Source organism: Strix aluco, chromosome 4 (assembly GCF_031877795.1).
Source record: "Strix aluco isolate bStrAlu1 chromosome 4, bStrAlu1.hap1, whole genome shotgun sequence".
Taxonomy (NCBI): Eukaryota; Metazoa; Chordata; class Aves; order Strigiformes; family Strigidae; genus Strix; species Strix aluco.
Genome location: NC_133934.1, coordinates 29,620,898 through 29,645,529, shown reverse-complemented (window position 1 = coordinate 29,645,529; position 24,632 = coordinate 29,620,898). Strand labels below are relative to the sequence as shown.

The window sequence follows — 24,632 nt, the reverse complement described above, 5'->3', positions numbered from 1 at the left end:
TAATTTACTGTCAGTGCATCATAAGCCAAACTCATCATTCATGTGCATATGGTGTTATAATAGTCCATGCGTGTGTGTGTATATATATCTGTGTGTATACACACTCTGTACTAAATATATATATAGTAGTATGAATATAAATTTAAATTAATTTGGCCATGATGAAATGTTCAGTGCAGAAATTCCTGAACTTTCTTCAGAAGCTACATGCCCTGTCCCCTCCGCTAGAGGCTAATGTCTCTGCAGCCTTGCTGAAGCCTGTTTCAGTTAGTTTAACTTTATACCAGTGTATATGGATATTTGCACTTCAGTTTTGCTGTAGCCACCTCCTGAGTAACTCTTACATGTTTTCTTATTCTTTCCTTACTTGTGCTCTTGTGCCATGTGTAATAGAAAATAGACTGCATAAAACCTTTTTTTAAATTTTTTTGCAAGTAGGCAGAGAGGAGTATGCTGATGTTTATTTCCAATCAAATTATTAAAGGTAACTATAGTTAGCTTAATATGTTCCGTCACTGTTGCATTTGAGTATTTCTGTAATCAATTTTGGAGATGCTTAGATCCCCCACTACTTTGTCTACACCTTTATCTTTAAAAGGAGGAAGCCTCTTTTTTTTCTTGGAAGAACTGCTTTCCTATTCTCATGCTATTCCATTGAAAAGTTACAGGCTCTCAGAAAAGGTTTAAGTGGCTATTTCCTTTTTCTTAATGGCAAAGTCTGAGAAGATTATTGCAACTATGCAAACCAACCTGTCAGTGTTGAGTCTAAACCACTACCCAGTCACTACCAACAGCATGTATCATTAAAAGGGAAAATCGAGGGGTCACTACCTGTAGTAGAACAAGGAATGTGGAATACATAAAGTAAGCCAACCTCAGGTTTCCTTCCCTAACTGCTGCTTTGCACCCCAGGTTCTCAGTGGGGACCCCGCAAAGTATGGTGTTGCCCACACTTTCAACAATAAATCATGAGGAATTCTATAGTAATGTTTCCCTTAAAACACAGATAAAGCATAGGAAAATCAGGAGATTAATAGTTTCCAATGAACCTCAAGCCTGTTTCTTTACAGTAATTATATATTTATCCTTAATTGGTATGATAAAACACACCCTAACTGTGCAGTCTTTTGGCAGCAGTTTCCTCAAGAGGGTGGATGCTTTGAATCTGACCCCTTCACCTGCCCCTTCCCAGTACCTGACGATTGTTTCTGCATACCTGCCATTGGGTTTGGTACTTACTTAAGATGTCAGGAACTGTGAGGCACCTTGTTTCTAGATGAATGAATTTTTTTAGTTGAATGTAGCCTTAGATGGTTAATTTTGGAAAGTATCATAATACCTCTGGAGCAACTGTCTTACTGCCTCTCCTGATGTCTTCAAAGGCAGGTTGAAATGCTTTGCCAACCTTTCTTCTGGATGACCTCACTCATTCTTGTGTGACTTCAGTCCTTCCCATTTTTATTATAACTGAATTTTTTCAAATGTTGGGATCAAAAATTCATCTGAACAAAACCAAATGCTGTGATTTACATCTGCTGTATTTTTTTTCCTTTTCTTTTTAAAGAAATACTTAGCCTTATGGATTAGAGTTTAATATTTTTTTTCCTGTAAAATGTATGTTTGATACTAGAAAGTAGACATTTTTTTTCACTTTTTTTTTTTTTTTTTTTTTTAAACCAGATGTGAGACTAGTATCTAGTCTGGGGCTTACTTTTTTTTTAAAAAAAAAGAAAAAAAGGTAAGTAGGCAGGGTCAAGCAGTACTTGTGGTTTACCATGTTTCATATCAGAGCGAAGAGCTCAGCTAGGGCTGTTTTACTGGCACAACTGATGAAGAGAGGTTTGCATTTTCATTTGAATATAAGCAGACAGCCAGACATGATTCTTTCTACTTGTAAGTAAACTGGGCTGTGTATTTTGATCTTGCAGTTTTGTTTTGTGCAGCAGCAGTGTACTTAGCAAATGAGCTATTTAAATATTGCCGTAAAAATACCAACCAGCTTTCTCTTGCGCTGCTCAGGTGATCTCTGTTTAGACTGCTTGTCCTGACTTTCAAAATTGGTGCACAAATATGAATCCATTGTGTGATGGATTCAGCAAAGCAACTACTTTTACATACAGATAGGGAGATATTCCTGCATACTGTCCTTAAAAGCATGTACAGCATAGACATGACTAAAAAGTTTTGTAGAACTAGACTTGTCTTTCCTCCAGAGCTGAATTAACTCACAGGAAAGACAGAAAGCTTCAACTTGCACAAGTGAAAAGCTGAAAGCTTATCTTTTAAAGTGTTATTGGAAGCAAACTATACTGTGTCTTTCTACTAGATTATTGATTTTTCTAGTTCTGTTTAAAACTGACAGAGCAGGAGGCATACCATGTGTTACAGTAAAGATCTGGGTTTGATGGGTGAAGCTGAGTTTGTAGTGTGGAACACAGGTAACCTGCTGCCCCACTGCAAGAGCAAGAACTTTTTGCAAAGCATGCTAGAAGAGTGCAAGTCTTAGACGTGGACTACAGTACTTTCAAATGAGTAGTGCTTTGTGAAACAGTGAATTAGAAAAAGAAGCCAAGAAATCTATGAAATAATAAAATGATAAAATGCAAATTATAATAATTAATCTCTAACTTGTTGCTTTTACCTTTGATACTACTTTCCCAAGACTGCAAATTAGGGTTATAACAGAAGGTAGGAGGAAGATTGCATATATCAAGGTGTGTGAATTGACAATGTTACCAACCCAAAGCACATTGCTGTGTGTTGTGGGACTTCATCAGGGCAGTTATTGGTGGCAATGGACCATCTCAAAGGAGTTGTGTGTTTTCGTTATGCCTTCTCTGTTTTTGTGGGGCTATCTTTCAGCTTCTTAAGCAAATGGCTGTTCCTGACAGCTGATCAATCTTCTTCTGGCATCCCATCTGCTCTGTTGCACACAGATAAATTTGTTCTCAGGCCTCTAAGTTGTTTAGGCTGAATATTTGTCAGGCTAGTTTGCACACCAGTTTCCTAGTATTTCCACTTCATCTGCATGTTTCTCTTGCCATGTATCTTTTCTTGTTTCAATACTGTGCATACTAAAAGGTCTGATTTTGGACATCATAACTCAACAGGCTCTCATGGTGGCTCTGTGCTAGTGTTGGGATTTGTATTTGTTAACCTGTCACCAGGGAGATAATATGACACTTTTAAAAACAAGTGTCTTCTTCCTAATATAGTCATTTCCAGAAAGAAGAAGACATGAATAATGAAATGGGCTATGTTTTTTGTTCCTGTGTTAAATTATTTGTAGAACTGGCTGAACTTTGTCTGACGTTACAAGCCTTCATCAGAAATCAGAGAAATCAAATTCTCCACACAATTGGAGAGGGAAGATGTGGCATATTCTAGATTCAACAGCTCAAATACTCATCTTGTTTGATTTAAAACTAGGTTTTAAGCTACTGACTTTAATTGCTTCATGATGATTTACCCTGAGGATCAAAGCCAAATGTGTTTTGGTAGCTTATGTTTTCATAGAACTCTGGAAAATGCAGGCTGAAAGCCCCAGTGAGGCTGTAGATGCTGGAGAAACCTTCTTTCCCATGGATTTAAAACAAACAAGATTTGACCACTTCTGGAATTTTGGGGAAAACTTTTGGTTAGGTAGGAAACAGAGAAGTGGGACATGAAAATAATGATATGTCCATAAGTACTTTATTTTAACAGACTTCAAAAATAATTTACTGTTAAAAATTATGGAATAGTTCCTTTTGTTAGCCTATATTTCTTCCCTGTGTCCTGTCAAAGCAGTCTGTTATTCATAACATGGTAAATCTTATTGGTGTCTCTGTTCTCTTCAAAATATAGAATCCAAAATGTGATTTCCTTGCTGAAGCAGAATTCTTACTGATACCAGCACTGACTAATTTTTAATTTATAAACTCTTCAATGTGGTTACTTGAGTTAGGGACCATGAGGTCAAGGCCTGTTAATATGTATGTGACTCTAACACCCTTTGACAAATCCAGAGTATTTTGCTTAAGAAAAGATCCTTGGTCCAAAATTGAAGGAAATTGGATGGAATAGTTCCATTGATTGAATTGATTTGAGTTAGGGCATAGCAGAAAGGAAAATCAAGAAGAAATATTTAAAATGACAAGTAAATTCTAAGATTGTATTTTCAATTTTTTACTTGTATTTTAAAAGATAGCTCCTTTTTTTTTTGCATTAAAATGCAGGGTTTTAAAAAATTATTATTTCTTAGTTCATCTGATGGCTGTTGAATAGAAGAAAAGAGCAAGGAAGGAAGAGCCCAAGACACAGGAGGGTGGGGTGAGAAGGTTCAGGCAGGAAATGCAGGCTTCCTGTAGCACTGCAGCGAGCATTGCTGTGGCACCTGGAGGCAGCCCTCAGTGTAAACGTCTTTCTCTGCTGCTAGCAGAAGGTCAACATGCGAGCCAGTTTAATCAAATTATTCATTCAGTGTTTCAAAGCTTTCACCTTTTGCAGTGTTGGACAAGTCTTTCTGAAAAAGCATCACAGAGCATCTTTGAGCCTTTCTGTAGTGAGTTATGAACTCAACCCAATTGTAATCAAAGGGAGAAAGTGTTGTGCAAGAAGCTTACCAATTACTAGGGAGGATGTAAAATGCATAGATCAATACATAGATCTTTGCTTGAGATGCTGAAATGCCAGTCCATCGGGTCAAAACTTCCAGATTTAAATCAATTTAACTAAAGCAGGACTTAGCTCCATGGAGCTGAAGGTCTTTCTCTGTGTTCCTTGGCAATGTTTTCTGGCAGACGTGACAAATTTCTGAACAGAAATTAACATTGCACTGCATTAATTTATGCTTGTATTAATTTCTACTGAATTAATTCCACAAGTGCTCTAGGACTAATGCATGGACAAAAGAATTTCAGATATCGTGAGGTTGCTGAGAACAGATGTGTAAAGACAGGTTCATTTTCAAAGAGCTGGAAATGCTCTTCCTTAGGATGATAAGTATCTGCTAGATGGATAAACTATGATTCGACATTTACAATACTCCAATAAGAATGAGGAGAAGCAAACTTTGCAGAACTGTGCAAAGTTTGTGCTGCTCCTCCAGACCCAACAATCCAGTTAGGGTCTCATAAAGAAAAGCAAGACAGAATTACATGTCCATAACATTGGTCTGAATCCCTCACTTTCATGGTAACAGCTGAATCTTCAAAATATTATTAGAAGATCATTCTAGTGTTACATTGAAATGCCACAGTGTTTCTTCTAAATATTTCTGGTAAGTGTTCTATAAGGAGAGCAAATTATCTAATGAGGAATAATGTATTTAATTAGACTAGATGGTTTAATCAGAAGAAATAGACAAGCTTTCAAATGTCATATTCTATTTTGCACATCATTAAATACTTCTTAAATATCGATTAAACTTCATGGCACTGGCTGAAGTAAAAGAAACCCAAGAATTTTTTCATCCATGGTGTTCACTGTTTATGAAACAGAGTTTTAAATGGCTGAGGGACAGTTCAATGTGCGCTGGAAAATTATGCAGCAAATAAATTGCATTGCCCATATCTTTTTAGCTTGGTTTCTTTAAAGGAAATTGTCAGTGTCAGCCAGCTTGGGTATTTGTAATCGCTGCATTTTGCATAGCCATCAGTGGAAACTTTTATCAAGCAGTTGATGGTGTCTTCTGATTAATGTAGGCTTGCCAGCTTCCCACACGATAGGTTCTTCACAGGATGCAACAGTCTAAGGGAAATTGCCCCATGACTTTCAAGATAAATAGTCTAACCAAAACACTTGTGAGACAGATCTCTTCCTCTTACAACTAAGACTAGTTTTGGTCTTACCGTTCTGACATCTGACATTCTCCCTTCTTTTATTAGTGCAAGATTTGCTAAATTATGTACCTTCATAGAGAAAATAATTACATTTTCATTGTGCAGTAAGGTTGCTTAATATTTTGAGTACTAGGATGCATACTCTCAGCCCTCTTGGCTGAAACATTGGTAACAGGCATTGGCAAAAAGTCTCACGCAACACCAGAAGGGACATCCTATTTATTCCAGGCTGGATTAGGTCCTTAGGATCAACAAGCCAAAAATGCAACGAAGGAAAAACAAAGAAAGTGGAAGAGACTGATGGGACTGTACAAAGAAATATCATGTGAAATATAAAGCAGCAAAATACTGAGACCTTGGGAAGCCTATTTCAAATAATTTTCTGAGGCCTCTTTTTGTACTATGATCTCTGTGGCAGAGAAAAATAGGACACATCAGAGTGGGCTATAAGGTTTATTTTCTGTCAGTGCTGCTGAATATGAGGGCAGCCTTGCCTCTATGTGCCTGGCTCTCAGGCTTCATAAGAGACTAAATCACACCCAAGAGCTGAGCCTGTCCTGCTGGTGCTGCTGCCCTCCCACCCGCCCACAGGTGATGCATGATGGTGAGATGGTTCAGGGAGTTGACCTGGCAGAGGGCAATTCCCTGCCAGTTTAGCATCCCGTCTTGCTCAGTTTGAGATGAGATGAACAACAGTGCAGAAGGAAAGGGAACGGGACCATAGCCGCCACAGCTTGGCTCAAACTGCCATGGGAACACAAATTGGGGAAAGCAGGTCTCAGCCTGAGTAGAAGTGGAGCATAGCAGATGTCAACCATTTACTTGCCTTGTTCAAATCTTCTTAATGCCTTCCAACCTATTTAATACCATATCCTCTCTGCTGGTCGTACAAGATATATTGGATTGTCTTCTCTCTAAATGTATGATGTATGTGACAATGTGTCCAATGTATTTTTCTCAGGATTATCAACCACTTGGCACTTAAGTGTAAAGCATATCTTTTGTTAGCACTTTAAACCTGGGATAATGCATATATTGTATTAATGGCTGCAAAAGAAACAGGAAAATCAGTATTAATTCAAAGAATTGAATGTAGTTGTCTCCTTTAATAAACCTCACAATAAGAAAAAGCTTGTCATGCAACTGTGGTTTTGTATTTGGCTTGAATGGTCTAAAAATTGTGTCAGTGCTGAAGGGGATAGTTCTCCACCTCTTGTCCCTGATGATGTTCTCATCCCCTTCATTGCACTGATTAGAGCTTGTATGGGGTGGTGTGATCAGTCGGTACTGACCTGGCTGACAAGGTCTCTTTTTTATGTTTTTGCTGATTTAGTGAGCTGATTTAACTTATCACATGGCCTCGTAATTACTAAGACATTGTAAGGGAGACAGTGGGATCAAATAGCTAGGGTAGGAGAAAAGCTCTGCTGTCTTTGGTGGCTGCAAATTCGGCCTTAATGTTTTGCTAGATATCTTACAGCTAGACAGAGCTAATAACGGGGCTAAGCACATATGGCAGTCCTTAATTCTGTAAATTTTGTGAACAAACTAACAAGAACATTGCAAATATGGAAAATGTTTTTGTTCACAGATCACACCATCCAGTCTGTTTTCTGCTGCTGCTGCTGCTGCACAGTGCAAAAAAGGTATGTGAGATGCTGAAGCTTTTCAGAAATTAGGATGATCAAAATATCTACACATAAAGGACTTCTTAAAATCCCTCTATTTTCAGTAGAACTGCTAATTATACAGAAGTTTAAAGACACTCTACACTGCATATCCCTGATGAAGGCAGGCATATATATCCATGAATGTTTTTATGTGAATATTTATGGATATGTATTCACAAAAACACTTCATGTTTTTCAAAATCAGAGCAATGAGAACAAAAATGAACCTGGACCCTGATACTGGCCTGATGACCCAGTACTCAGCCTCACAACCAGACATTTCATATGCATCTGCTTGGAAGTGCAGGGTAAGTAATATTTTGGCAGACAAAAAGAGCGAATTGAGGTGATGTGCCATACAGTGGCTCAGTACCAGAACAAGCAGAGAAGTAAGTAACTCTTGAGCATGTAAGGTTCTCCATCGCATAAAAATGAGAGTAAAAGTATCCAAAGATTGATACTGATGTAAATACAGTGTCACAGTGAGGTTTCCCAAGCTTGCTATCATGGACAAGGTGGTTCCTTCTCCCACTTTTGGGTTTGGTTGATGGAGATGGGAAGGGTGGGACTGCCTTGTTGGGCAGATGCAAGCTCACCTTGCTCAGCTGGCATGTGAAACATCCACCTCAGTTTTACTAGATCTAAGTTGAATTAATCTGAGTTTTCAAAGCAAAACTGTGCTAACCTGATGCAAAAAAAAAAAAAAAAATTATGTTCCTGCCAATTTGCTAAGAAATTCTGCAGCACCCTCAATGTTAATTCTCCAGATAAATGATTGAATTTCTAGAGATTGTAACTCCACTGATTTTAATGCTACTCTGCTTTTACACCAGCTGAGGTGTTGTCCCAGCATTCATACCATGTAGAAATCACCCTGAGTAGGTAGATGGCTGTCGTGGTTTGAGCTCAGAGGGCAACTGAGCACCACGCAGCTGCTCACTCCCTTCTTCCCCCTCATCGCTGAGAAGGAAGGAAGCAAAAGACCCACGAATTTGCGATAAGGAGAAGGAGGGATGACCTCATCCTTCAAGGCACAGGCAAAAGACAAACTCATTAGAGGAAGAAAAAAAGAAAATAAATTTAATAAAGACACTAACAACAGCAACACTTAACAGGCAGAACAGGACCATGAGAAGCATTACCACATCTTGAAAACACCTTCCCCCATCCCTCCCTTCTTCCTGGGCTCAGCTTTGCTCATGATATCTCTACCTGTCCCCCCCAAAGGTGCAGGGAGTGGGGGATGCAGTCAGTCCTGCCGCTTCTTGCACCTCGGAATGGGGGGGAACTCCTGACATTCCTCCCCTGTTCCAGTGCAGTCCCCCTCTCACAGGAGACAGTCCTCCACAAACCAACTCCAACATGAGTCACTCCCATGGGCGTGTGGGTCAACCCCATGTGTTGCAGTCCTCCCAGCGCTGAACTACAACAGCGGGGGCTTCTTCCCACAGGGTCCCTGCCTCCTTTGGGCACAGTCACCCAGGTGGGTGTGGGGCCTCCAGTCAGTATCTGCTCCACTGTAGACCCCCAGGGGGTGGCAGTTTAATCCCATGGGGGGAGTGGCCCTGCCATCTCACGTCTCACCACGGGATACAGGGAAGTCTCTGCTCTGGCGCACCTCCCCCCCCCTTCCTCCTTCTTTCTTCCACTGACCTCAGTGTTCACACAGATGTTCTCCTCGGAACCCCTCCTCACAACTCCCACAACTCCTCACGGGTTCCCCTTCTTAAATATGTTATCGCAGAGGCACAGGGAATTGGCCCAGCCTTGGTGCAAAGGCGAGTCTGACTTGGAGCAGGGGAGCTTTGAGAAGCTTCTCACAGGGAGCCACTGCTGTAGCCCCCTTCCCTGCTACCAAAAATCCCCACCATTCACTCAAACCAGGACAATGGCTTGTTTATTAGTCACTGTACGTTCCATTGTCATTTTGGCTTCTATACCAAACTACTCAAATGTAAGTCTTGCTGTTTTACAAGTGTTGAGGTGCTAGAGCTTTACAATAGGAAGTAATGATGACAGTGGATTCCTCTTAGTTACTGAGATGGTATAATAGCAGGGGAATTAAGCAAGCAATAGTAAGGAGAAAAGACTAATTTTGAAAGATATTTTTTTCCCTAGCGTAAGAAGCAATTGCAGTTAAAGAACAAGCCGTTACCTCCTCTACCTTCTGAGGCCTTGGAAGACTACACAAAAAACCCCAGAGTTATTGCACTCTATGACTTTTTTGCTAGAGGACCCTTGGATTTACCACTGAAGAAGTCAGAAGAATACATTATCCTCGAACAGTATGATTCCCACTGGTGGAGGGCAAGAGACCAACATGGGTAAGAGAGTGGGTATTTATTTCAATCTCCCTACACGGAAAGAACAACACCTAAAACAACCCCTGCAAAAGCGGGCATGTGTAGCAATTTAGGGGCAGCTGTTCAGCTGTGTACAAGGCACACAGATTGACCAGGCAGACTTTCAGCAGTGTTTGATGCCCTAGAAATGTGTGGGAAATCCAGAATCTATTGGGAATTCAGAGTTAAATCCTCAATTCAGTAATTTCCTGAGCAACATAAGGGCATCTGAGCACCATGTGAATCACTAGGCTCTAACCCATGTGCAAATCCAGCTTTCCATACTTCAAGTGCTTTACAATGCAGTGTGTATGCGTAAACACTTCATAAAGACCATAGAGATTAAGACATGTGCCTGAAACAAAATCCCTGATCCAAAATTCCTGGATATTTTAGCGAGCTAAATAACTCCAGGATTAGTCAGGATCCTTTCAACATTTATGTTTGTTTCATGTTGTTCCCCTTTCTCCTTTGCATTTTCTTCTGTGTATCTTGTACTCTGATGTTGGGAATGGTTGTATGTTATATAATAACTGTCTCCCTTTCATTCATATTTCTCCTTTGGATATTTTAAAATGCTTTTTCTCAACTCAGGTTTGCAGCAAGAGTACACTGATTATTTTGTATATACACGCAAGCACACACTTTATGCTTCTTCATATAAAAGCTTTGTATAGGCCAGAAATGAAAAGGGTGGCTTCTGATTCAGAAGAAATATAATTTTTTTTCTAAATTTTCTTTTGATTTGGCTTGAAAATTTTCATTAATATGCTGCTCTCAGCACTCTATAAATACCTATCCCAGCTGACATTTTCATTTCAGTAGCCATTCACAGTTGTGGGGCAGAAAGGTTGTGTCTGGGATGAAAGGACTCAGACTTCTATTCAATTCCCACATTGGGATTCAGTATCTAATGACATAGCCAATAGTATAAGGAACCTTTGTAATTTAGCAAAAGGAAGATGTATATCTTAATCCTATTAATATTTTACACCATACTATAACATTATCCCCAATATATTGTTTCAGAAATGAAGGTCTAATTCCAAAGAACTACGTTACTGAGAACAAGAAAAGTAATTTAGAAACATATGAGTAAGTACCCTTGAAAATTATAATTGTGCTTTCTTTTCTAAAACTGGTTTGCAGCAATACATTTTAGTGCTTCATCCTTCAATCTTTATTAGCTGTGAACAGGTGTTTATCAAAACCTCTCTTTTTCTGTTACAAAACATTACTCTTAGAATGTATTAACCATTTTGATTTGGAACTATATGCTCAGAGTGTAACATGAAGTTACAAACACCGAGCACTTCAACAGCATTCATTTGCATAAATCATAATGTCAGAATCCAGATGTTTCCTATTTCTGTACGCTCACTATATACTGTTTCTATATTCTGATCTCTTCCTGTTGTGAACATGTAATTAATTCACTACAAGCTAATTTCAATTACTTCAACCTAATTTACTGGAGAGAGGAGTAAAATTCTGCAAAATTCTAGAGAAGTGAGGCTTGATGTAGCATCTGAGACTGTAAATTTCATCACGGTTTGGCCTAACTGTTTTCTGGGTTTTCTTTGGTTTGAGCTCATATTTAATCACAGTGAATGGGGAAAAAAGTTGTCACATTCACAATGGTCTAATAAAGTAATTCCAAATTAAGAGATGTTTACATACAATGATAGTTCTGTTCAGGTTTTTGGACTGGGACTAGTGCAACTACTAAGATGGATCACTTCTGTGAAACAGAGCAAGCATTAACTTTTACTGGCTGAAATTAAAGGATAGGTTATCTCCTTGTTGCAGGTGGTACTGCAAAAACATAAACAGAAGCCAGGCAGAACTTCTCTTGCACCAGAAGGTAACTCAACTTACACATAGAGCTAACAATATCTAGAAAGATCTATCAGCAGAGGCATCAAGAGCGTTACCACAGTCAAATCCAAATCTGTTCAGTATGCAGTAAGAGAGAAAGTACTTTAAAATAAAAAGGCTTTTGGGCATAAGCGTAAAGTGCAGACCATCCAGACTTCACGGAGTTTTAAGTTGTAGCTCCAGCAAATTCTATGTAGATTTTCCACACTACATAAATCGAATTACATGTGGTTTACTGTGCTTGTCTTTTGTATGAAACATTGAAAACTAAAATTCATGTAGTAACTAAATTAGCAAGGTGAGCAGAGCTTAACAAAACCCCTGTGTCTTGCTTATGTATAGAGCAAACAATCCATATTGCGTTCTACCCTCCATCAGTTACCAAAGTGCCTAAATCAGTTAAACTCATTAGGTCTTTGCTCAAGGAGTAACACAGGGCTTGGACAAGACAGACCAGAGAAGAACATCTCAGATAGAACTGTTTTACAGTATTTTTTTCTAGTGATTTGTACAATTTGATTTTTTAATAAACAAAAGCATTTTCACTACTCCACACTGAAGAGTATAATTCACATAAATTATTTAACTCCAAGAAATTGCCTGGCACTTAGTATTTTCCCTTGGTTAATTTTGCTCTGCTATGTACCTGGCTATCAATTCCTGCTGTCCACTGTTTTATCCCCCTCCCGCATAGTCATAGGTATTCCACAGAATGAGCTGCAAGTCCTAGCTCAAGGGAGAATTATTCAAGCTCAAAAGCAGGAAATAACTCTACTTGGATTTCTTTTCAGTCCAAAGAAGGCGCATTTGTTGTCAGAGATTCAAGCCAACAGGGACTTTTTACGCTCTCCATGTATTCGCGGGCTAAAGGGTGAGTTGCTCTGAATGGTTAGGGTTTGAGGTGATGGAAGAGCTTCCCCCAAAATCCTCAGGGTAAGTGGGTAAGTTGGACATGCAATGCACAAGAGCAGGGATGCACTGGGATGCTGTTCATGCAGAGTTAATTACCCCGTGTGCAGAAAAGATGACAGTAGGCCGTCGATCTGGGAGTCAGGGTGCAAAAGTCCTGCCAAGACAAGATTAACTGCACTCATTGAAATCCTCAAATAATCTGCTGTGAGAGCTGTGCATCCCACCCACATAATGCAGGCAATAAGACCTTACATTTGCATCTTCTTTCCTCTCTTTCTACATAAAGTGTCATGGCTACCACACCATGCCGTCACAGCCTTTGCCCACTGCGCCGAACTGCTTGCCTTCTCCGCAGGCTCTGTAAATACATCCCAGACTCTGCTGTCCCCAAACTTCTCCTGTTCTTCTCCTAAAATCATCTCACCTCCTCACTGTACAGTCATCTTTTGCTGGAGGACTGCCACAGGACTCACTTTTCCCCCACATCAGTAGCAATCACTTACAGCACTGACTTATCCCATCTCAAGCTGCCTTATGCCCCCTTTCCTCAGACCTCCTACATCCTCTTGCATCAGCAGTGTCTGCTTTCCTTCTCTCCTTAGAGCAAGCTAGAGGTGAGAGGAGGGAGGCAAAGGCTACCACCACCCTGTTCCTCCCTCCCTTCCTCCCCTCCTTGGAAAGGTGGGGCAAGGCCTACCCACCACCCCTGTGCTGGACACAGGCTCACAATTATGGTAGGGTACCAAACTTCAGCAACCATCTCCAGCCTGAAATGCAAATTTAAGTTCTTAATTTTGAGTCTCACAGAAAGCAGGCATAGATGGGCAGGAAAATATACAGAAAGCAAGAAAGATAATGTGAAGAAATACAGAAGAGCAAATGTATCAAATAAAAGCTCCAATGAGGAGCCTTTGGAGAAGCAGAACAGAAAATTTAATCTCACAGTATACATGAATATGTTTTTAACTTCGGGGGGAAACTCAGGCAATGAAGAGCATTTTAATTTTAGATTCAAATAAATGCTGAATTAGGAGGAATATCTGTTAAACACTAAGTTATTTCTTATGGATGCAGTGATACAGGGGTAAATACTTGTGCAGTATCTCCCAAAGCTGGGAGAAAGATCCATTCAAGGAGTCTTTTTTTTTTTTTCCTCAAACAGTACCCCAACTACACACAGTCATTTTAAATTGAGAATTGTGCCCCAAGTTTTCAGATCTTGTGCTTTCTTTCAAAGTGAAATTTAATCAGATTTATAGTGTAAATTATTTTTACTAAAAATTATAATCCTTTGTTGATTTCAGAAATCATAATGGAGATATTCGACATTATCAAATCAAGAAAAACCACTTGGGACAATATTATGTAGCAGAAAAATATCTCTTTTCATCTGTTCCTGAACTCATCAGCTATCATCAACACAATGCTGCAGGTAATGCATGCAAGCTGATAAGGTTTTACAACTGATGATTTGACGCTCCTCAGGACTTTGAGAGATTGGAAATCAGTCTTCTTCTAATACTTTCCTTATAAAAAGAGACACAAGTTTTTCTGTTGCTAATGAATTCAAATACACCATGATCCTTTCTGCCAAAGTCATAGCTGTAGTGTGCATATACCATGGGGGAAGTGAAACTACCAAACTCATCTACATGTATTAAACAAACTTTACAAAGCTAGAAGCCTAATGTGTTTACCTGCTCTGTATTCTCTTGGTTCATATTTGGCTGAAAAGGACTTCTATGGAAGATCATAATTCTTTCCTTGTCTACAAGGACTTGCGTGCATGCAATTTACTGATTTTGGAAAAAAAAAAAAAACCACACCACAAACAATCAAAGGCAGAATTAGGTAGCGCAAGAACTCTCTAACATTGGTTTGCAGCCTACCAGAATTAGCCATCTCTAATTGTTGGCTGACAGCAGCCTTTTATAATTTTTAGCATTAAAAAATACTTGTACCCTTGGTTCTGCCCATCATTTTAATACAATATAAAATGGTTTTACCCTGAATGAGTGGGGATAGGAAAACATACAGAGATCCCTCATGCTAGTGAGGAAGGAAGATATGGGAATGGACAGAGCCTTTTGAGGGAAGGAGGATTGTAAGAAACGGATGAAGCAGAAAAGGACCTGAAAGTAACAGTGGAAAGAATGAACGAACACAGTGAGTCCTTGGGGAGGGATGTAGTCACTGGTACTGTTGGCTCACAAATTCAAAGAAAATGAATGACAGACACAAAAATATTTCTTGCAATGGGAAACAGTCCTGAGAAATCATGCTGGAAGAGACCACTTAGGTGGGTGATACAGTATTGTAGTACTCATTTATTTAAGATCACTAATATCGTACAAACAAGTAAGAGTATACTTTTGTAGTCAGAACCCTATTGAATAGTGTTCCTCCATTTCTTCGTACTGTAGTGTTTTATCGGAACAAGCTGTAAGTAAAAGTAACCTCAAGAAATAAGAAATGTACATCAGGTTCCAAATATTTTTGTTTGAGAAGATATACAATATAGTGTTCTTTAAAATGGAGTAATTGGTCAACAGAATATTGTTGCTTTGTCCCCTACAGGTCTTATCACTCGTCTTCGACATCCAGCTGGATGTTCTTCACCAGCAACAGCAGGATTGAGTTATGGTAAATTTTTTATCTTCTTTTGGTGGAGATTTAGCTATCTGCCTAGGCAAGAATTTAGATAGCATTCACTCAGCTGATTATTAAGTTGTGTCTGTGAAATTTCACAGTAATAAGAAACACATAAACAGCCACATATTCATCAGAAACAGACACTCATTTCCTCGTGAGGTGTCAGTACCAAATGAGACACCTGAATCAAATCCTGTTCAGTGACTGTTGTGCTTCTGTTACAACCACCAGTGCATTTCAGAGCTATCTGGACTTTTTTAAGCAGGCCTAAGACTCAAATATGCATTTAACAGCTTTTCAAAGGCTATTTGATTTATTTAAATGCTTTGGAAATAGAAATTAATATTATTTATGGGGAAGATTTTCTTTGTCAGTTCTGCAAGTTTTAGAAATAAGACTGGAATCTTATATAGCATTATAGAAAACAAACAAAAAATGCCAGTTCTGTGTATATAGCTCAGGAATTTCATACCATCTGTATGATAATAGGAACCTCACAACGCTTAATATTTCTGAAGGCTAGAACTATTATGGTTATTACAATAGAGGCAGCCAGTAACTCTTTCTGTAGCTATACTATGCCAAAAAAGTTCTCATATGTAATCAAAGCTAAACACTCACCTTATCTTCAAGCCTCAGACATTCCTACATTAAGCAATTAAACACTAATCACATTCTACAAGCTATAAAATAAGTTTCACATATAAACATATATGAGCACGTGGAAATTTTCAGATATTTAAAACTCATGCCATAGCTGATGAACAATTGTGATGTTTTGCTGCATGCATTAACTGCAAATAGCAAGATATGTCTCCTGGAGCACAGTTCAGGAAAGCTGGCCTGACCACTTTAACATATTGGGTTGCTTTTATAGAGGAGTGGGAATTAAACCCATCTGAACTGACATTCATGAAAGAACTTGGGCGTGGGCAGTTTGGAGTTGTTCAGCTCGGTAAATGGAAAGCAACCATCAAGGTTGCCATCAAAACAATCAACGAAGGTGCAATGTCTGAAGATGATTTCATTGAGGAGGCCAAAGTGATGATGTAAGTACAAAAGCTATTATATCTGGCAGTTGACTTTGAGATGACCAAGAAATAAATATAACCTAATTCCATTTAAAACAAGCAGACGGACCACTTTGATGGGAATGGTAGATGTGCAGGGCAGAAAAGCTGATATAAAGGACTGAATCGGACTGATGTAGATGCTCACTGCACCCATCGCCAGACTCTTTCTTTAGAACGTGCACTGCTTTATGCTATGGAGTTCTATGGGGAATAAATGTGCTGATAAATAAATGTGCTCCTACAACTATTCTTTCATCCATAATTCAGTGCCTCTAGGACAGCTGGCAAAGCTCATACCTAGCTAAAGCCTTTGAGAAACTATATTACCCTTTCTGCTAATTTTGCAAATTAGGGAAGTTTCCAGACCAAGTCTTGGCACAGCCCAGAAGAGGAGAACCCTTTCAGAGTCACGTCCCTTGCCTGACAGCCAGGCCTAACTAGACCTTTCCATTTCACATCATTCAAATCAACCTTTGCATTCAGTGCATTTATATAACTGATGAACAATTCTGAGTTCAAAGGGTGAACTTTTTGGAATAAATTGTAGGCAGAACTGTGTTAGATAGTGGGACAACTCTGAGGCCAGTTGAATTGAATACTCTTTATCAAGTACTGAAAGTTTTTTTCAAAACCATCATGAGAATCAAAGGTCTAGTTACCTGCCAAGGACAAATGCTAGCCTGTCTAAAACTTGATTTTAAACAGGAAACTCTCCCACCCGAAGCTGGTCCAGCTTTACGGAGTGTGCACACATCACAAGCCTCTCTATGTTGTGACTGAATTCATGGAAAATGGCTGCCTGCTCAATTACCTTCAGCGAAGGCGAGGGAAACTCGGCAGAGATATGTTGTTGAGCATGTGCCAGGATGTGTGTGAAGGGATGGAATACCTGGAAAGAAATAGCTTTATTCACCGTGATTTAGTAAGTACACTAGGTTTTCTGAGGTTCTTGACAAATATTGGCAGTATAGAATGTGCCGCTGCATTTTATGGGACACTAATGTGTCCTGTAAGACTTCAGCCCTGCAGGATCTAAGAAGACAATAGTGTTTTCCTGGCTGCAGAACAAAACTTTTCAGCTGTTTTTTTGTCCATGGACAGCTGGAAAAACTACTTGAGAGAAGTTTTTCCAGCTGGAAAAACCACTTGAGAGGTCAGATAAAACTGGATATCAGCATGGAGCAGGCTGATCTTAGGACATACGAATACAAGAGTATTATGTAGTGATCACAACACTACCAAAATCACAGCAATACAAAAGGTCAGCAACAAAGAGGATTTTTTTTTTAACAAAATCTTTTTCTATCTACATTTTTTTCTGCTCCCTACTGCCTTACCTTGACTCTGGGATATATGGGTTGTATGGGTGGCCCTTCTACCCTACCCCTCATAGACAGGGAATCATAGGAGAAAAGCTTATTTCTTTACTCTGCTTTTTTTTCAATGCTCACATTTGGATGCAGAAAGGAAACCTTCCTGCTCTCCTCCCTGGCTGCCTGACGAAATGTAAAATCTTGAAAATTTCCAAGGAGTTCCTGATTTCTGTAATGAAAAAGTCACAAAACATTTTTAAAAATTCACACTGAGTGTCCTAATGCTAGTGTTCAGGAAAATATCTGCTTGGATAACTAGATTCTGCAATCTAAAATTTCTTTCACCACGCAGGAATATGTAAAAATATTGCAACTCATAGCACAGGCATTGAAGCTGATATATGCTATGTATGTGTAACTACACAGTAGAGAAATACATTCACTTATTCAGAGCTAGAAATTCACTTACATTTCTGATCAAGACACTAACCTTCATTTAGAATATAAACAGTATGAGCTGAAACAAAAATAATCAGCTTGTATTTTTCTTAAAATTCATTAGCACAGATTTCAGATATGTTTCTCTCATTTTCCCCAGGCTGCAAGAAACTGTTTAGTCAATGCAGAGCACATCGTTAAAGTCTCCGACTTTGGCATGGCAAGGTACGAGGCCATTGACACAGGTTTTGTGAGTACCTATTCTCAGCCAGCTGCAGCATGACCTTGAGTTAACCTCATTGCTTGCTTTGCTGGTTTGGGGAATCCAACCGCGATCAATTTTTGAATTCTGATGAAAATTATAGCGTTGTTTAACTGTTGTACTGTGAACTGGAAGTCATGTCCTCCTCTTGCTATTGGTGAGTGTAAAACAGTTTAATGAAGTTCCAGGTAAACTTCAGAAGTGTTTATGGACAGAGAAATGCCCAGGGTGCACAGAAGCTTGGAGAAACAAGTTCCCCAACTTTTTTGAGCAGCAGGGAGGACTGGATGTCCCTAGGTACAGATCCGGGCACTGGTGCTGACCTTTAGAGAGGGCAGTGGTTAAGTAGGCCAGGCAGGAGGCAGGGAGGGCTGGCAGGAAGTGTGAGGTGCGCTCCTCTAGCAGGGAAGTGGTTTTTCTGCTTAATGAGAGGACCAGCCAAAGATGGGGAAGGAGAGCACAATGCACTCTGACAAGCACAGGCCAGAGAAACATGGCTCTGCCCTCACAGAATTCCCCCAGAGGATGTGCTCTATTTTATAGCTGAGCTGACTGATTGATGTGACCCAAAGGGGTTGTCTCACTCCTTCCTTCTTTCCCCTTGCAAGCCCAGCACAAAGCTCTCCACTTCTGTGTTTTACTGGCTGTTTTTTCTGCTGGATTAGTAGACTGATTTGGCTCACTTTGGAGGCAGATGAGCTTGAAAGGCAGTGCGTGGCTCTGAGCAGGAGATGGTGGTCACATTCACCTTGCAGCTGCAAGTCAGTCATTAGATCAGCAGAGCTATGCTGCTTACCTTTCTCTTTGGTTTTGCCTCCTATTTCTAACCTAAGGATTACAACACCCCAGAAGTTCATAACTAAATATTTGTTTTTCAAAAGGCTGTCCTATACCACGGCAGTGCCCGCTGGTTGCACTGCTCCCCAAAAGGGTAAGGTCAGTATCAGGGGGCTGGACTCATCCAGATGCACCAGAAAACGCAGTAAGAGACCAAGGGGCTGTCAGGGTCCAGTCTGAGAATAATGGACCTGAATGGCTCACTGTTGCCAAAAAATGGAGACCAGTGGTGTGGCTCTAGGACAGGCACTCACTCTCCTGGGGAGACCATGGAGACATGATGGGAATACAATCTAATTATTCAGAGCTCACACACCTGCCGCTACTCGTTACTTTGTACTGTTATTTCATATGTTCCTTATCCAATAACCTCTCATCTTTCTGAGCCCGCACCAAAAGAAGAAAGGAAGACAAAGGGATGATTTCTCTCAGCATGACCTTTAAAAGGTGCCAATGCATTATGCTTTCCGTGAGAACAAATGTGCAGTGAACATCTGTTGTCTGCTCAGGAACATTAATACTGGGAAAATGTGTACAGAGCTTGTATGTGTGTAGGGGTCAGTCTAGTAGCCTTTTAAAATTTTGCCCTATAAATGCCTCCATCGGTCACATAATTTCATATTATATCTGGGAGGTTAGCTCCTATAAGCTTGGGCAAAGAAAATTATTTTTCCAGTGCACCTGCAAGAGCTGCTGCCTTATATGTGATGAACATTTCTTTCTGCGTTGCTTCTGTAACAACATGCCAGATATTACATCTGTGAAGTTGGGCAGTTATGAAGTGTAGCCCTCTACCAGTAGCATTCAAGTACAACAAGTGGTTGAAAAGGTGGAGTCTTTTAGAAAGAGACAATAATTATTCATTGCTGCTGGTCTTCCTGCCCATGGTGAAGGGATGTGTCCTATCAATATATACAGAGAAGATGACAATAACAACCATCTCGTCGGTCTTATGGATGGTTTTAAAATGTTTTATTCTGATATACTTCTCATGAACAATTCAAATAATTCATTTAAACAGAAATCTCTTTAAGTGCATAGCTTCCAGTGTGCGTATCTGTGTGCATTTTCTACTAAATTAGTGACACCATTTCCTTGTTTCTGAATTGAAACTATATTTTTATGAAATTATAAACCATCTGTTGAAATGATGCCAGAACTGCTCGCCCTTTAACTATCATTCAAATACATGCCATTTCCTGTTATTCTTTAGGTATGTCATAGATGATGAATATATCAGCTCTTCAGGTGCCAAGTTTCCAGTCAAATGGTCGTCTCCTGAAGTCTTTCATTTCAAAAAATACAGCAGCAAATCAGATGTCTGGTCATTTGGTGAGTTGATTAGGTGAATGTGCAACACCCTATGTTTCCCTAAAACTACTGATGTGATTTAGGAAAGTGTAACTTTTTACTCATGCTACCTACCTTAAGCTTTAGTCCTTCCCAATTTTCAAATGTTGCCTATATTGGAGAAGTATGAGTTTCAATAGAAAGGCTCTGTGCCTAAAAATTAGATTTTGACTGAAATGTGCATTCTTGGTAAATCCCCATTAGCCACATGCATATCTCAGTTTCGTGGACCACCACCTTAGCTGATACAAAAGAGAGCAGAATTATATTAGTTTAAAATGTTTTTGCTTGTGTCTTCATTCAGCTCAGGTTGCCCATATTTTCATGCATTTTTCAAGACACAAAAAATCAAGAGTGTTTTTTGTTCTTCTTATGTTGTTAAATAGCTTGTGGGTTTGGGGTTTTTGTTTTGTCCTAAATATATTGGTTCAATTCTAGGTGTACTGATGTGGGAAGTTTTCACAGAAGGCAAAATGCCTTTTGAAAGTAAGTCAAATTCTGAAGTTGTACGTGAGATTTCTCAGGGTAACCGACTTTATCGACCACATTTGGCATCACATACTGTGTACAAAGTCATGTACAGCTGCTGGCATGAGGTTTGTTGCCCTCTTTTTCCTGTGATATTACTTCATTATTAATTTGTAATGTGGATCTAAAAGCAATCTTAAAAAACTGAGGCATTAAATCCTTATTTCACATCTGTGGCATCCTCAGTATCTCTCAGTATGCTTTTCACAAATCACACCTAGGTTTACAAACCTCTTTTTCTTTTGACTGTTGCATCTAATAAATATAAAGCACATCATCAGTACAATAGGTCTAGACCATCCCTGGTTTTGAATATGCCACTATTGCCTCGCTTCTCTACTGCATCAAATGTAATACCGTTTTCACACCTCTGTATCATGTGTAGCTTTCTCTAGCTCTGCTCTGAGTGATAACCTTAACACGTTCATATACAAAGCGGGTATGCCCACTAAACGTGGATTTTAAACTCCATTTTTCAGGTGTACATCAGTACCTCTGTACGTCACTACAGCTCCTAGGCTGCACCCCTTTCACCCTCTCCATTTCTCCAGCAACTATTTCTTTCTATATTCGTATCAAAACATTGATCTTATCAAAGTCTCCATCTGACTAATCCCTTAAGGTCCTCCTTCTCTAGTGTCTACAAGAAATGAATCTTTAATTTTAGATTAAAAGTACTTTCAGAAGAACTTTGTGTGCAATGATTTCATGTAAATAGGCAGGTATACACTGAGAGCAGCTGGGGAACCTCGTTGCTACCATTGTCTCCTGTATCCTACCTCTACTTTCTTGCCCATCTCTTAACTCTATAGATCCTGGGTAAAAAAAGCTTAAGAGAGTGAAGTCTAAACTGCATCTAGCTTGCTTGCTTACTGCAAACATCCATTGAGATGCCAGCCAGCAGAGAGAGGATGGGGAAGAAGTTCTCTCTTCTGTCTGCCATCAGCCAGGAGTTTGTTCCATACTGAGCTACAGTACATCAAATGATACAGCAGGGAAGACCCTTTTTCAGCAACCCAGGAAACATGCCTGAGTATCACAGTTTCCTGAGAGGTCGGGCTTTCCACTGACTCATTGCAGGGAGAAATCCTGTAGGAATTCTGGTCCAGCATTGAAATAAAGAAATTTTAGGAATGCTTGGAAAAGCAGCTGTGCTCATGCTGCTGGTGTCATGAAGAACAGATTATTTTTTTCCCTCAAATAATAAACTTGATCTTTTCTTCTGTATTAATAAAATATATTTTTAAGTGATAGCTCATATGGACTTGTAACCATCTTCTAAAGTCTGGTACTATAATTGACAAATCTGCTCATATAAATTTATCCTCTGCTTTTCTTTTCAGAAACCCGAAGGACGTCCCACTTTTGCAGAGTTAATAGAGACCCTCACAGATATAACAGAGATGGGATAATCAGAGATTTTACATCAATATATTTACTGAAAGGTTAGCCTTAGGCATGTCAATAATGTAGCTGGTACAGAAAACCTCAGCCTTTTACAGCAGTCTCTACTTAAATCGCAGTACCAGCTTCCTACATACTGAAGCAGCTGTTTGGGCTTGGACTAATTTTTACTCATTTGAGAAAGATACCTCAGGACACTGGTTCAGGACTCTCAAGGCTTTGTTTTCATGACTAGGGAGAAAAATCTCCTGTCTGGAAAGAAGTAACCAAGCTTACTCACCATATAAGCCTTCTTAGTTATTCTTTTGGCCAGAACTACACTAATTCCTGTAACAATATTGTTAAATTGTTTGGTAGTTAATATGACTCAAGCACTGGGGAATATTGATTGGCAACAGCAAAAATGGTGGAAGAACCTCTGATAAATCTCTAGCTAGGTCATGTTTAAAGGCAAGCCCTTTTGCACTGCAAAGCATCCAGCATTGAAGAAATGGAGCAATGTTTCAGAAGGGGCAGCAAGCTATCTCACCAACTGCCGGCACAGCGCCCACGCATGTACCTGTACCCACTGCTGTGGATAAAGGCAGACAAAGGGAGCAAAGAGAGCAGTCATCATTTAGCAGCTCCCAAGTCACATCTAAGCAGCTGGAAAGACTGAGCATCCCTGAAGCATTTTAAACCTGCACTGCAGTTCAAGGCATCTCTTCGTCAATTCTGTATAAAAGAAGGAGAGCAAGGATTGTTTTATCCAGACCTCTCCCACAATTTTCCAGTATTGTCTCCCATTCCTGTCCTGCTGTTGCCTACTCAAATGCCCATGCTTGTCTTAGTCCTCCCCTTGCAAGTGCCCAGAATGGTTAATGGACGATAAAGCTGGAACCTGACAGTAAAATGAAGTGCTTTGAATTAGTCTAGCTCAGATGGATACCTGACATGGACAATGTCTGTAACCCTACTTCTTATGTTATTATTTACTTTTAATTTTAAATCTTAATTGTGGCCGATACAAATATATTATAGAGAAGACAAGGCAGATGAAGTTCATAATTGTTTAATACAAAATAGTCAGACCATTACAGATAAATAGGTTCTTTAAAGTATCTGATTGCATGGTGAATTATTTATAGGTAAATACATCACAATATTTAGTTTTATAGCACTTCGTAGACAAAATATGTAAAACATACTAGCTAAAGAATGATTGCGTTCCCCGCAGTTTAATTTTTCATTTCCAAATTAAATAATCGTAACAATAAAATGAAATATATCAAACATCCCAAATTCTGAATTTCCAGAAGATGATGGCATCTCTGAGTCAAATTCACTCCTGGCATTAATCATTCATATTTACTGCAATAGTATTTTGATAGTTATCATCCCTTGGGAGAGGAAGTTGTTAGTCCTATCGTTTGAACATTTGGGAGTACCTTCAAACACACTTCTAAGGCATTTCTGTTTCAAGTGAAGCATGACATCCTTATCATTTCATATAATCTGCTAGAAGAATTGCCACCAACTGATGTCACTGTTTACTTTTATAATTTACTTCTTTATGAGCATTCAATTCCTTCTCTGACCTATGACTAAATACAGATCTATACAGCACAGTACACACATTGAGCTCACCACAGTTTATGCCCAGGCCACAGTAGTACCGGGCTTTTCAGCAGATGATGTGCTACAAACGCAAAATTCAAACTGCCTCTGCAATATAAAAGTACATGGAGACTTTGAATAATATACAGGGCATCTTTTCTAATGGCTCTTGTAAAACTGGTTTTGCCACATTTATTACTGCAAGTTAATATGTAATACTGGATGGTATTGTGCAGTAAAAAGCAGCTCCATTAGGTTTATGTACTCAAAGCACCCTGATCACGCCCATTTCACTGTGTTGTTCCATGGTGAATAAGCATCCATCCTTGAAACATGTTGTCTAATTCACAGAACCAATAATGCTTGCCTACCAGGCTTCAACTTCTCAATATAATCTTTCTGTAGGTTGCTTTGGGAAAGTTATGAGTAGGCTGTTACTAACACTCTGACACAGATAAATTTAACACCTGCTATCATCAGGCTGACAGTAAATAAATGAAAAAGCACTAGAACATGCTTCAGAGTCAGTGAAACCAGTGCTTAATCAGCAACAAG

General features: G+C 39.4%; 1 protein-coding gene across 2 annotated transcripts; it reads left to right on the top strand.

Moving 5' to 3' along the window:
- The first annotated feature begins 53 nt into the window (after positions 1–53).
- Positions 54–24,585, top strand: TXK (TXK tyrosine kinase). Of its 2 annotated transcripts, none has more exons than XM_074822490.1 (15): positions 54–1,893; positions 7,414–7,468; positions 7,698–7,800; positions 9,611–9,816; positions 10,864–10,929; positions 11,644–11,698; positions 12,504–12,583; positions 13,929–14,056; positions 15,202–15,267; positions 16,154–16,325; positions 17,055–17,271; positions 18,261–18,325; positions 20,413–20,531; positions 20,988–21,035; positions 22,421–24,585. In XM_074822490.1, the coding sequence occupies exons 1-15, from the start codon at positions 1,776–1,778 to the stop codon at positions 22,525–22,527; spliced, it is 1,605 nt and encodes a 534-aa protein (XP_074678591.1). In that variant the 5' UTR covers positions 54–1,775; the 3' UTR covers positions 22,528–24,585. The 2 variants fall into 2 exon arrangements, with proteins under 2 accessions (XP_074678591.1, XP_074678590.1); XM_074822489.1 differs by having other exon boundaries at positions 20,988–21,145.
- The last annotated feature ends 47 nt before the right edge of the window (positions 24,586–24,632 follow it).